The sequence below is a fragment of the Microtus ochrogaster genome, linkage group LG4, assembly GCF_000317375.1.
Source record: "Microtus ochrogaster isolate Prairie Vole_2 linkage group LG4, MicOch1.0, whole genome shotgun sequence".
In the NCBI taxonomy this organism is placed as follows: domain Eukaryota; kingdom Metazoa; phylum Chordata; class Mammalia; order Rodentia; family Cricetidae; genus Microtus; species Microtus ochrogaster.
Window position 1 is genome coordinate 35,659,864 of NC_022030.1, and position 14,384 is coordinate 35,674,247.

General features: G+C 53.7%; 1 protein-coding gene across 1 annotated transcript; it reads right to left on the reverse strand.

Annotated features, from left to right (window-relative positions):
- Positions 1–4,614: 4,614 nt before the first annotated feature.
- Positions 4,615–14,382, reverse strand: Rnpepl1 (arginyl aminopeptidase like 1; the record flags this gene model as incomplete). Its single annotated transcript, XM_005361404.1, has 11 exons — positions 4,615–5,605; positions 6,114–6,256; positions 6,336–6,566; positions 7,370–7,478; positions 7,732–7,844; positions 8,213–8,326; positions 8,534–8,769; positions 8,986–9,102; positions 9,490–9,641; positions 10,240–10,380; positions 13,927–14,382. Coding segments are annotated over 11 exons (2,106 nt in total), but the record flags the coding sequence as incomplete, so codon positions are not given.
- Between the last annotated feature and the right edge of the window lie 2 nt (positions 14,383–14,384).

A 14,384-nucleotide genomic window follows, 5' to 3' on the forward strand; every position in this document is an offset into this window, starting at 1 on the left:
GTTGTGAGCCACCATGTGGTTGCTGGGAATTGAACTCAGGACCTTTGGAAGAGCAGGCAATGCTCTTAACCGCTGAGCCATCTCTCCAGCCCCTCAGTTTAAAATTTTTAACATGGTTCTAGGCAGATTTATTGTAATCCCCATCAAAATTCCAAGTACATTCTTCACAAAATAAAGAAAATATATCTTAAAATTCACATGATAGCATAAAAGATCCTGAGCAGAAACAGCAAAGTTACCAGTGTCACTGATTTTAAATTATACCGCAGAGCCATAGCAGTAGTAGAAGCCAGTATGTTAGTGGCAAAAACAGACTCGTAGACAAGTAGAATCCAATAGAGGGTCCAAAAATAAACCCTTTTAGCCATGTGATTAATCGATTAATCTCTCGCCCTCCCTCCCTCCCCGTGTGTGTGTGTGTGTGTGTGTGTGTGTGTGTGTGTGTGTGTGTGTGCTATGATATACAAATAGGAAAGTCAAAAGACACCTTTGTGAAGTTGGTTTTCTCCTTCTACCTGTAGAAGGGTTCTGGGGATTGAACCTAGGTCACCTAGTTTGTATGGCAAAGCACTTTTACCTGCTGAGTCATCTTGCCTGCTCGGACACCTGATTTTTGACAAAGGTGCTCAGAACACATACTAGAAAAGACAGCCTCTTCAACAAATGGTGCTGGGAAGGGGACATCCACATGTAAGAAAATGAAAGTGGATCACTCTCTTGTCTTCAACAAAAATCAGCCCCAAAACGATCAAAGAGTTCAATATAAAACCTGGAAGTGTTATACTGCTAGAGAAAACCCTTCAAGATCTAGGCACAGACAAAAACTTTCTGAAAGACTCCCATTGCCTGTGAAATGGCAAGAATGACAGATGAACTTGCACAAAAATCAAAAGCTCCTGCACAGCAATAAAACAAAGTGAAGAGACAGTCTAGAGTGGGAAAAACTTTACCAACCGTACATCTGAGAGAATGTCAGCATGGTACCTAGCACCTATAAAGAATCCAAATAAATAGATACCAGAAAACCCCACCCCACACAAGTAATTCAGTCATTAAATGAGCAAGTTGTCAGAAGAATAAATACAGGGGAGGCGAGATGGCTTGGCAGGTAAAGATGTTTTCATCAAGTCTGAAGACTGGAGTTCAATCTGTGGAGAGAGCCTACACCCACAGGCTATTCTGGCCTCCACATGCGCACCAACGCCACAAGTGCATCCACAGACAAAACAAATAAATACATGTAATAAAAAATACAAATAATAAATACATGAAAAATCTCAACATCCCTAGCTATCAAGGAAATTTAAATTTAAAATTACATTGATGTCTGTAGCTATCTAAACACACACACACACACACACACACACACACACACACACACACACACCATACATTGAGATTCTATCAGCCAGAATAGTTAAAATAATCAACAACCAAACAAAAATTGCTGGAGGTAATATAAACTAGTGCAGCTACAATTGAAACCAGTGTGGAAGTTCTTAAAAACTTAAAAATATAATGACCGATATGATGATGAAACTAAGCCACCCCTGGGTTTGTATCTGAAGGAATATCGTCAGCCTACAACAGAGAACCCTGTGCATCTGTGTTTACTGTGTTCACTACAGTCAAGATATGGTATTAGTCTAGATGTCCATTAACAGATGAATGGATAAAGGAAACATGAATATAGCTGCAGTACTATTCAGCCACAGAGAAGCATGAAACTATGTCCTTGGCAGGAGATTGGATAAAACTGGAGATTATCCTCTTAACAGGAAAAGGCTGAGGGGTTGTTGGAGCAATGGATGGCCCATGTACATGTAGGCACTCACATATACAGAATATAAAGAAGGACTCAGAAACCTTTTTTCTCTAATATGTAGAATAAAGAAGGGAGGGAAGAAGGGAATGAGTGAGGAAGGGGTCGGGAGGAAATTTGTTTAGTGGAGAAGAGGGGCATGAGAAGGTAATAAGAGGATAATATGTACGCTATGGAAACACCATCATGAACCCCAGTGTTTCATATATAAAATCTCATAGAAATGTCCGTGGTTTCTGGCGTTTTTGTCACCATTGTTACTGTTTCACAGGGCGTATTCCTTCCTATCTGTGTAGTCTGTTTTACACCCTCTCTTGTTTATGTGGGCCGCGTGCTCTAAAGTTCTCTGCCAGTGTTCCCCAGCTGTCTCGAGTGCAAGCCTGACTTGTTCCATGTTGTCCTTTGCATTGCTGGCACTAACCAGTGGGTGATCTCAGTCATGCTTTGTCCTTATGCCAGAACTTCTCCAGAAGACTTTCCAAGTCTCTGTGGAGGAGAGCGCTAATGGACATTCCAGACTGCACAGGACATGGCCCGATGAAAGGCCTCAGAAAACTTGATCTGGGCCCTAAGGACCTTGGCAAAGGTTCTAGGTACTCACCATCTCTTCATACCACTGCCTCAGGCAGGCTTCAGGTCTCTGTGGATTTCAGTCTCTTCCATCAGGAGCCTGGCCTCTAAAATGTTTTTAAATTTATTTTATGTGTATGAGTGTTTGGTTTACATAAACATCTGCACACCATGTGTGTGTCTGATATCTACAGAGGTCAGAAGAGGGTGTCAGATCTCCTGGGACTGGAGTTACAGTTGCAAGTAGCTATGCTGAGTGTTGGGATGGAACCTGGGTCCTCAGGAAAAGCAAGTCTGTGCTCTAAATCACTAAGCCATCTCTCCAGGCCCTGGTCCATTTTTTTTTTTATCCTTACCCACAGCTTCATTATCCATGCTCCTACATGCCTAGCTCATCCCTACTCTTTTGAAATGTACATGTCCCCCAACCTTTCAACCTCTGCTCCTTAACTGGTATTACCTGCTAAATACTCCTAGGCACAGTCAGGGTGGGCTATGGGGGTAGAAATGGCACATGACCCTCTATAGCTTTTATTCTCTGGCACATTGCCTGGAAATACTTGAAATCCCCTCCACCAGCACAGGTCCCTGGGTAGCCCCAGAGGGAGAAAAAGACAACATATCCCCCCACCATCCCTGTGTGGCTCTCACCATTGTCTGTGTTGGGTATAAGTTAGCCTCTAATGCAGAGACCTCCCAGAGGAGAGATGCTGACCAACAGGACACTGGGCATGTGGTACTGACTGGGGTACGCTGTGTATGGCAGCAAACACTGGGGTTTGAAATGTTGGTTTGCCATGGAAAGTGAGGGCAAAAGATCTGAAGCCCACCTATGATGGATGATGACTCGCAAGGCAGAGAGAGTATGGCAGAGTCGGGTAGGCACAGTAGAGGAAGCTGGAAACACTGGCTGTGAGTGACAGCTACAGGCTGCCCTAGCAAGATATTACAGGGAAGAGATCCAAGGCAGTCCAGCTTTGCCAGCTGGAGAAAGGGCACAGATGAAGACCGGAAATGCAAGGATGCGGTTGAAAGTGTGCTCCTCTGTACCTCTAATGGCGAATCAACATTAAGGATGGCATTCTAGGTAGGCACCCCTCCATGGCTGTAACTTCTGGGAGTAATTTGACTTTGTACAGATCTAAGGAGCGTCTGGAGGACACTGTGGGTACACTGGGGGTACCCAGAAACTGGAATCCATGCTCTGGGAGACCACACAGGTGTCAACTTGTATTGTCAATGAGAAGCCCAGATGAGTTTGTGGTGACAGGCGAGTTGAAAGCAGTTCTGCCATTGAAGAGGGCTGTGTGGACATCTTCAGGTTGGCCCTCTGGATGGTGGCACCTCAGCCAGAGGGCAAAGCTGAGTGGAATATCCAGGACTCTTGGTTATGCCACCTAGTGGTGCCCCCCCCCAAGCCTCCCATTATGTTTTACATCTAACAGCGCCTCCTGCCCCCAACCCAGGCTCAGATCTGGAACACCAGACCATCCGTCTATGGCGCTACTTTGAAGGCTATGGAACCTTTAGGAGATGGGGCCTGGCTGGTGGAAATAGGTCCCTAGGGGCTGGTTTTTGAGTTATATTTGCCTGAACTGCTGTCTCCACTGTGTAGAGCTGAGGAATCCCAACAAGCCCCCACTGCCAAGCTTCTCTTGCCGCCATTCCTTCCCTGCCACTAAGGCCTAAAAAACAGCCAAAGCAAATTATTGTTTCTGCCACTGTTCCAGCAGTGAGAACAGTAGCACCTTTCTTCTGTAAGGTGTCACTGCTGTTGTCCCCTCGCCCTCTGCTGGTTGTGAGGGATAGGTCTCATTCTTGAATGGGATAGAGCCTTAGTCAGTAGATGGCTAACCCCATAGCTTGCCAGGCTAGAGTTCAGTCTCAGCATTCCCAACCAATCCCCGTCACTCACACCTCCCTTGCACTCTGGTTGTGGAGGTCTGGGTGCCCCAGTGCCAGAAGGCAGGGGTGTGGGCAGAGTCACAGAGGTGAAAGTCCAGAATGAAGGGTCCTGAAGAGTTTGAGGAGCAGAGAACAAGGGGCCACCTACTGTTCCCCATTTCGGTCTCTAGGGTAGGTTCTCACCTCTCTCTCTCGACGTCTGTCTATGGGGGACAGGCTATGACCATGACTCCTGTGACCAGTTCTCATCTCTTTTGGCCCTACCATGGCAGCTGGGCAGGTGCAAAAGACAGGGTAGTGACAAACAGGAAGGAAGGTCGGGTCTACAAAGTGGAGATTTAATGGGACAGTCACCGTGGTTCCTGCTGCAGTGGTCCCAGGCTGAAGCCCACAGCCTAGTGCCTCTCCGAGCAGGCAGGCACAGAGAGCACCAATGGTACCCAGGTAGCCACATGGACAGGCCTAGACTCCAGGTGCAGAGACGGAGACCTGCTTGAGAGGTCCATCCTCTTCTTCTGTTCCCTGCCCCTGCACTGATGGAATGCCTGTGTCCTTGCCCCTCTGTCCACTGTCCCTCAAGCAAGTCGAGCCCTGGGGCCAGACACAGGGCTCTGCAGGAAAGCACACTTCCAGGGCCATGCATCCTGGGTCTCTGGCATGTGTAAGGCACATTGTGGTTGTTGCTGTGGGACTGCTGGGGTCACTGTCCCCAGGGCAGTGTTCAGAAGATGCTGGCTCCAGGGTGAGGCATGGCTGTCAGTGTTGAGACAGGAGGCATGGTGGGTATGGGCCAGCCCTGGGCCCCGCAGTGCAAGAGAGCAGGGACAGGGTGGGCCCTGGTCCATAGGCCTCAATGGACACAAGATCCTTTTCCCAAGCCTCTGGCCTGAAGCCAGTAGGAGGGGATTATGGTCCTGGGCAGAGCTCGTGGCCAGAGCCAAGGCGCAGTCATGGCGCCCAGACCACAGAAGGCACAATCGTGGTGTCTGGGAGGTTGAGGGTCAGTCACCAAGGCTAGGCAGACACATTGACGTCCCTGAGAGAGATGGTGCTACTGGGGGCCTCGTCCCCAAGTAGCAGGGCTGGCGAGTCTGGGTTCGTGTCTGCCTCAGCACTGCCCAACTCTGTGCTGGTCTCTGCACTGGGCTCAGCACTGGGGCCTAGTCCCTGGGACAGGATCTGCTGGATGGTTCTGCGTAAGTTGGGATGTAGCCGGCCCTGTGTCTGGTAGAAGACCTCCAGTGCGAAGGACTTGAGGGCACCGGTGCAGAGGTCCTCATACAGGGGGATGGTGTACATGCGCGACATCTGTGGAAAGCATCTGGTCACACTAGCAGGCTCCCTGTGCGCCTTCTGCCACCCAGATCCAGATGTGCCCCAGCTGTTCAGGAAGACTACAATGCCCTCATCAGTCTCACCCTCACCTCTCCCTCTGACTGTCGGAGAGTTTGGGGTGGAAGGACTGGGCAAGGAATAGGGATGCCTGAGAAGCTTGGCTGGCCCCGGTACCCAGACATGGAAAGTGATGCCTACAGGCCTTAAGTCCAACTAGCTCAAGGCTGATGCCAGTGGAGACCCAAATTTTCCCCATGCTGGAGTTCAGGCCACTCTGAACTGGTTTTGCATTCTTCTCCGGTCTCACCTGTGCTGTGGCCTCTCTACTCTAACTTTTGGGTCTGTTGGCTTCCAGTCCCTCTCCAGGACATGCCTGGTCTGCCTGAGTGGCCTGAACTCCACTCTGATGGGGTGAGATGGGCCCCTGAGGAGAGGCTGTCCCCTCCCCACTCCCCGTCATGTCCCGGGCATGTAGCTGCACCTGGTTCTCCAGAAAACGGCGGACCCTGTGGAGATCAGGATAGTAGTCATTGCGGACAACGATCTGCAGCCAGCGGATGCGGATCTCAGCATTCATGGAGTCCAGCAGGGATGAGTAGCATTTGGACAGGCTCATCACCACCTCTGTGGGGTGGTGGGCAGGTCAGGGCTGGACCGGAGCCACATCCCTTCCCCAGGCTACCCTGTTGACTGGGGGACCCACCCTGGGGCAACGGGGATCCATCTAGCAGTCGGTCCAGGAAGAGCGCTGTCTGGAAGGTCCTCCACTTGGAGATGTCAATGGCACTGGCTGAAGCTGTTGCTTGCTCCAGAGGCTCTGCAGTCCACAGCTGGAAGAGGGCCTCTACAGGCCGGGTGAGGCTGGACCCCTGAGACAGGTCTGGCTCAGCCAGTGGTGGGCCTGTGGCATTGAGCCAGCGCTCGAACTCCAACCCTGCAGGAAGACCAGGCCTGCGGTCCCTGCCTGGGCTGGGGAAGGGGCCACTGGAGCAGCCTACCAGGGAGACTCCAAGCCCAGAGGGTACCCCGGGCAGGTGGTCTCTTCTAGGACCCAGAGCCCTCAAAGAATATAAGAATTTCCCAGAAGTTTGTGCTTTCCCCTTGGAGCCCGTAGGGGGCTCCTATGCAGGACACAGGGAGGTCAGGAAGCTCGGGCTGGTCACCAGAGGATTCTCTACCTGCTACAAGCCTGTCCTGAATCCAGCACTGAGGCCAAGGAGGCTCTGCTCTGCTCTGCACCATTCAGAAAAGCACACGGACTTGGAGGACCCCTACCAATCCCACTGTGCACGTATATACCTTCCAAACTTGGGGTCACCATTCCTAGACCTTGAAATCCTCTAGCAAACTTTAATTTCTCTCTGGATATCCAGTTCCTCCAGTGTCTCCTTTGGTCCTCGGGCCCCCGAGGAGACCCCTACTATGCATAGACAGGGTCCCAGAGCCAATCCCACCACCTTCCTGATCCTCCACTAGGAAATCTGCATATTCTTTCCATAGCTCTTCCCTAGCATAGCTTGGCCTGCTTAGCCTAGGGGCCGCCTCTTCCAGGAAGCCCCTGTCACCCCATCTCCTTGCCATGGTCCTTTAGATTAGGAGGTACAGACTCCCCTTTACTCTCAGGGCATCCTGACCTAGAGCCTAACACAGTGCAGTTGGGGTTGACAAACTTTCCTCCAGTCACGGCTACCATCTTGGTCATCGCCCTCGTGCCTGTAGCAGGGTAGGTGGCCTCACCTGCCCGGCAGTCCACGCTCTGCTCCTTCAGTTCGGGAAAGAAGCTCAAGAAGGAGTCCAGCAGGTCCTGGGCCACCACGCTGGTGAATTTGTATTTCTCCACATAGGCCTGTGAGATGAGGGGCAGGGCCTTAGCAGGTATGGAAGGCTGGGGTGTTTAGCTCTGGCAGAGCGGGGCTGGCACACTGGGACATCTTCTAAAGATGCACATCACAGTCCAGGTGGCCCACAGGCCCTGCTAAAAGGGTAGGAGAAGGAGGGGACAGTGCCTCAGAAGGCCAAGTCCCTTCTTCCCAGAGAAGGGGCAAGTCTGCCGGCTGGAAGCTGTTTTGGACAGGAGGTGGTAGGGCCCATGCGCTTACTCGGAGAAAGTCATCAAAGCGCTGGGGATCTCCACAGAGCTGGGACAGGTAGTATACGAAACAGTAGCCCTTCTCATAGGTGAACAGGTTCATCAGGTGGCTGGGGTTCACTCCTGCAGGGAAACAGCTTGTCTGGGATGCCACTTGACTATGTCCTTCATGTGGGACTGGGGCGGTAGTGTGGAGCTGAGGAGTGGGCAAGGGGGAGGGCCACAGTCCCTTATATGAGTACCAGCATCCTGGGTATACAGTGATTTGCGCTTGCTCTGCCCCATGGCAATCAGTGCTCAGACCCTGTGGGGTTATGGCAAGCCAAGGGCACCTGAGAGGTTTTCCCTGGGGCTAAGGACACCCAGCCTGACCTTGGAAGGAATTCAGGTATGGTGATGTAGAGGGACCCCAGCAGGGCAAGTGGACAGCAGGAAAGGAGGGCCTGTGGATGCCATGCATGGGTTCCCAATGAGCCTGGAGTAGAGAGTACCTGGTTCTAGCTTGACCTGCAACTTGCTAACTGGACTATCCTCCCCAAGAAGCCGCATCTGCCTATGCAGGGCGTCCAGGCGGAAGGCTGTCTCTAGGCAGGTGAAAGCAGCCCCTGAGTGAAGTCAGAGTAGAGAGAAGGTGGAGGTCAGGGAGGTGGGAGCATCTACAGCAGGGTTGTCACACTCTACCCACCACCCAGTCCCAGAGACCGTTAGACCTTGTCAAGCTGGAGGCTAGGCAGGGCTCTGTGCCCCTTACAATTAGTACCTAAGAGGGCCCAAGGCTACTCCACCCTTGCCATGGCTGCCCCAGATAATACCATAGGTCTCTGTGGTGATGCGGCGCTGTGCATAGGTGGCCAGGCCCTCACTCAGCCACATCTCCTCCCAAGTGGCATTGGTGACAGCATTGCCGAACCAGCTGTGGGCCACCTCGTGAATGACATCAATCACCAGGAACTCATCACTCTCAAGGATGGAGGAGATGATAAAGGTGAGGCACGGATTCTCCATGGCAACGATGGGGAAGGAGGGTGGCAGGAAAACGATGTCATATCTGTGTCCATGGTTGCAGGGTGAGGAAAGGAAGGGCTCTGATCACAACTCACCAAGCCCACAACTATATTCTCCACCTGGGATGGTAGCCCAGCCCCACAGTACCACTTCCTTCCCAGGAGACAGAGGACAGGGAACCCGGGGTTAGACAAGGAGTTTCCAGTCTTTCTCTGAGGGAAAGGGTAAAGCCAGTGGCAAAGCCAGGGACAGGACATACCTGCCCCACATATACGGCCCGTATAGTCGCTCCGCGGCACTCAGCCACTGTTCCACAACACCGGATAGCTTGCTGGTGGCTGTGGGCAGGAGGCATGGCTCAGCCCACACACGGCTCCTGTCACAAGGCAGAGAAGGTAGGCTGAGGCAGACAAGCCTGGACCTTAGTTACCCCACTGGATCCTCCCTCTGCCTTGTCTGGCCCTGCTCCCTGGATGTAACCCTTGCCACAATAGTAGGGGAACCACATAATAAACCCAATATCTACTCAGATCCTTTTGTCAATGAACTGAAGGAGCTAGTATGGACAGGAGGGTGCAGCTGTTGTGTGGTAGCCCTGGGAGTGATGGCAGACTGCTAGGCAGGGCACTGGATGCATCATTTAATTGTATGTCTGAATGCAGTGTGTTCTCAAAGAGGTATGGTAGTCATGTGCGTGGGTTCTGGGCTCTTCCTGAGGTCCAGCTGCCCAGGACAGTGCAGCAGGATGCAGAGGGGGCTTTACCTGGGCCCAATGTCCGCTGGCTTGAGGTCTCCGGCCACAAGAGCCACGAGGTAGGCAGGTACAGGATGCTCCATGTGGAAGTGGTAGACGCCTTCCTCCTCCACATACACGCTCCGCGTCGCACTCATCAGCACCTGTACCCCTAGTGGGGCCTGCAAGGGGCTAGGCTGAGGACTGACAGCCTACAGGATGCAACCACCTCCCAGGAAAGGGAACCACACTTCGGAAGGATGACTCATCAGACAACTCAAGTCAGAGGACCCCGTGTCTGTGACAGGGAACCTTATGGCCCCCATCAGGGAGCTCTCCATCATCCAGAAGGCACCACCACAATCCAGGTTGAGGAACCCCGTATCCATAAGGAAGCCCTCACAACCTCACAGAAACTGTATCCCCTTCAGAAGACCACACATTGGAACCCCAAATCTTCTCAGTTCAAAGTTGCCATGCTTTGGCTCTAACTCAAGAAACCCCATCAGGTTCCTGTGGATCCAGAGGTCCCGGAACCCAACTGTCAAGTATGTCCTCATTGGTGCTGTACCGTGGTACCTGCACCCGACCTCCATAAGGCCTGTCTCTGGCTTCTCTGCATGACTGTCCCGCTAAGACAATGGCCTTTAGCAGCTGGGGTCCTAGTCTAGGCAGAAGAATGCAAGGAGGTGGGCCAGAACTCATCTGCAGGCTTGCTGTAAGCGCCAGCCTCTTACAATGCCCATAGGAGGCAGAAACAACCCCAGCCGTGATTCTGACCTTGACAACGGCTGAGTAGGTGCACTTGACGGCAGGCGTATCGAAGCATGGGAAGAAGGAGCGGTTGCACACAGAGTGGCCCTGGGTGAAGACGAAAGGCTTGGCATTGCCATAGGTCAGCTCTGGGTCCAGCCACCAGATCTGCGGGCAAGGTGAAACATAAGCACATGCTGTCACCTGGTCCAGGGCTCTCGCTGTTTTCGCTACAGGTCCACAGCTGCTCCTGCAGGCTTCACCTGCCCATCTGGCACACTCACTCCCCTCCCCTGGCAGGAACTGTCAACCTAGTTTGTGTGTGCCAGACACACCAAGCAACCTTGTTCCAGACAGGAGGCCACATGTCTGGAGCTGGCCCACGGTATCTCCCAGCACTGCCTAAGAAAAGAGGAAAATGCCCACCATGGTATTAGCTGAACTTCCAAAGGGGAACTGAGGAACAGGCAGAGTGCCTGGGTTCAAATTCCCACAGGTTGGTAGCTAATCTGAACTTAGGAACAGGGAAACATGGGAAAGAAGTGCTTCCTTACATGGGCATAGAGGGGCATAGAGGGGTCAGTCCCAGTGCTTGGCCAGAGCGGAGGCTAGATATGGAGCTCTGATACGACAGGAGTGTTAAGGGGAAGGCCTCCGAGATCAGTGCACAGGGAGAGGGCTGTGGCAAAGAGCAATCCCAGTAACTGCTGCCACCCGCTCTGCCTGCCCTCTAGGTCCCTGGCCTAGCCAACCTCCTTCCCAGCCATGGCTGTTGAGACATTCTGAATCTTCAGATGTCCAGACCAGGTCCCGCCCCACTGAGGAGTACCAGCTACAAAGCAGTGTCTGCCCCACACTACCCCTGCTAGGACAGCAGGAATGTTGAAACAAAGTGAATGTTTCGTTCTGGTGATCAAGGGCATATGGGTCCTCTCAGGAATCACAGATAGGAAACACCCCCGACACTTCTTCACGAGTGGACAAGTGTTCTGCCAAGGCTGCCTGTCATTACGGGGAACAGAGCCAAGAGTCAGCGGGGCAGACCCCTGATGAGGGATGGTGGTGGGGCTGCTTGTTCCGCAGACCTCGTGTGTGTGGGGAGTCATCCATCCCAGACCCAGAAATGCCTGCTTTCAGACCCCAGAGCTGTGTGGAATGCCTGTCCCCACAGACCCCAGGCCAGGGGCCTTGACTGCCTACTCTAGAGCTGGGGACGAAGGTAAGTGCTTGCCCACAGACCCCAGACTGGGGGTGGTGGCAGTGGAAACTGCCACAGACCCTAGGATCTGGGGTACTGTCTTCATATTGACCCTAGATGTGTCTTTCCCAAAGACCCAAGAATTGGGGAGTAGGGGCTGGAGAAATGGCTCAGAGGTTAAGAGCATTGCCTGCTCTTGCAAAGGTCCTGAGTTCAATTCCCAGCAACCATATGGTGGCTCACAACCATCTGTAATGGGGTCTGGTGTCCTCTTCTGGCCTGCAGGCATACACACAGACAGAATATTGTATACATAACAAATAAATAAATTAAAAAAAAAAGAATTGGGGAGTAATGTCTTGCCCCACAGACCCAGGAGTATGCCTAATCCACAGATCCTGGACCTGGGAGAGATCCCTGTCCCAACAGATCTAGAGACGGATGCCTGCCCCACAGACTCAATACCCAGGAGGCTTCCTGTCAGAGTGGGTTGCTTGCCATGTAGTCAGGTCTCTGCCAGCATTTATGGACTTCTTCCAAAGTCTGTCTGCCCCATCACTGTCTTCTCCCCACAGCAAATTTCCAGGTGTGTCTTCCTTTTCTGCTGGGGAACTAGTTCCAAAAGGTAGCCTCCAGGGCCTAGGACCCAGGGACCTGAATGCAGGATTGTCCCTGCAGTGGATCCTGTTGAGAGCGGGTTCTTGATCCACTTTTGGAGAACATACTCCCAAATGCTCTTCAGTCTCTACCTCCTCCCCTTATACCAGCTACACTTCGGGGGCAGTACAATCCGCTTCTCTTCCACTGAACCCCCAGGCTCTGCCTACCTCTCACCCTATGTAGTGGGCAGGCTGCCTTTCCCAGACATCAGAGGGATGGAATGGACTGAGCCCTGCCCCAAAGGTGGAAGGCTCCTGTCCCAGAGCACAGCAGCTGATTGATGGATAAGGAATGGGTCAACCAACTCAGATACTGAAGGGCAGGAAAAAAGCTGTTCTTGTAGGGGTGGGAAAGAAGGGCTGGGGTGCAGAGGAGCCCTAGAATCTGTAGCACCTCCAATCTGCCGCCCCTGGAGTAGGGTCTCCTGCTACATCCTCACTAAGCACGGGGCAGACACAGATGTAAGCCCTGAGCCGCTCAATGCTCAGGTGCAACAAACAGTAGGTGCCTGAGGTTAGGGACCAATCTGCTTCCACGGGTGTGGGTGAGCTTTGTCCCTCTGGAGGTCCTGTCCATGAGGACCCTGCAGTGCGTCCCTGTCCGGAACAACCACAGCCCCACACATCAGGGCCACCCTTGCCCACTAGCCTTGTCCATTGCAGTCCAATGAGGGATCCGCTCCCACCTCTTTGCTGTCAACGAGCAGAGCAAGCACATATGGTACATATTCGCAGGTAGAAGCCAGGAAGCAGCCTGCCCCTCAGTTTTCATCGGACGTGCTAAGAAGCAGTCCCAGTACCTGCAGAGGCCCCACAGGACCACGGCAGACAGAGGGCGAAGCCCTGCAGACCAGGTGCCAGCATGTGGCAGGGACTCTGGGAAGAGGTGGCACGTGCCAATCAAAACTCCCGAGAAGGGTGCAGGAAGCCCGCAGATGTGAATCCCATCTGGTCTTCTGCTGCCCAGAGGTCACCTTGTTCCTTTGCAGCCACTGGCCTGTTTATTCGTGCTCCCCAGGTAGTGGCAGATGGACTTTCCAAGGGCCCTGCAGAGCTGCCTGTGTGCTATTATGTAGCCATGGCAGATGTCACATGAGCGCTCTACTGCCTGGGGAGCTGGAGGGAGGCATCGTGCCTCTGGAGTCAAAGGTCCTGCTCCAGTCTGCAAACCCACTGGTTGTGCTGCCACGGCCTTTGCCCGACACTTTGCTTTCCCATCAGGGCCTGTGGGATGGTGGGCACCCTGTACAGAAAGCCTCGGTAGAGCCCTGTGTGTCTACTGGGAGGTGGGGCGCACCTGCCCCAGCATGTCACAACCCAGCTCGGGGAGCAAAAAGCCCAAGCATCACAGGCTACAAAGGAAGGCCTCTGTGCCACCTACTGTCTCTCATTCCACCTGTAGAGAACAGAGCCGGGTGTCCTCAAGTCATCTGAAGGGCCAGGTCATAGGCTGACCCTTCTGTAGCAGACACTCCCAGAAGATCCCTCAGTACTGGAATCTTACAGCTGGCTTAGCAAAGGGCCACCAGAAGCTGCTCTTGTACCCAGATAGGGGCGTAACCCCTGATGGGAAGGAAGTCCCCCCCCCCCAAGAAACATGCTATTGAGTAGCTCTACTGTCCACAGGGGCTGGCCCTGGGGTTCCACTCAAAGGTCCCAAGAACTTGCAGGCAACATCTGGGAATTACCGTGGGTACCTGGGGGAAGGCTCCAGGGCCAGGCTGCCCCTCGCTCCCCTGCAGGTGTCCCAGAAGCAGGGTGCGGATTAACATCACCTGACAAGGCAGTAAAGCGAGGGGTGCCTGCAGAGCCCCGCCGACCACCCACCGGCCTGACGCCCACCGGGGCGGGACTCACTGCGGGGGCGTCCGTGGAGGTGTAGCGCAGGATGACCTGGAAGGGCTGGTGAGCCTGCAGTTCGGGTGGCAGTGTCACGGTCAGCGAGGAGCCATAATCGGTGAATGGGTCCAACCTGAAGGCCAGAGGGCAGCCGGCGGACTCCGCGTCAGACGTATTTGCGAAAGCGGGCAGCGGGGGCCCCAACCCGGGGACAGGAAAGGCGAAGGTGCAGGGCGACTCGGAAGCGGCAGGGGCGCGGCGGAACGAGACCGAATGCAGGCGCAGGGCCGGGTGCGCGTCGAGCACGAGCGCGCGGGGCGCGGGCCGCAGCGCGCACAGCTCCAGCACCAGGCAGCCGGCCAGCTCGCGCGCCTCGGGCCGTAGCTCCAGGCCGAGCTGCAGGTGGCGGAGGCGGAAGAGCTGCGCGCTAGAGGCCGAGGCCACGTCCAGGGCGGGCGGCGGCTCGGGCGGCGGGC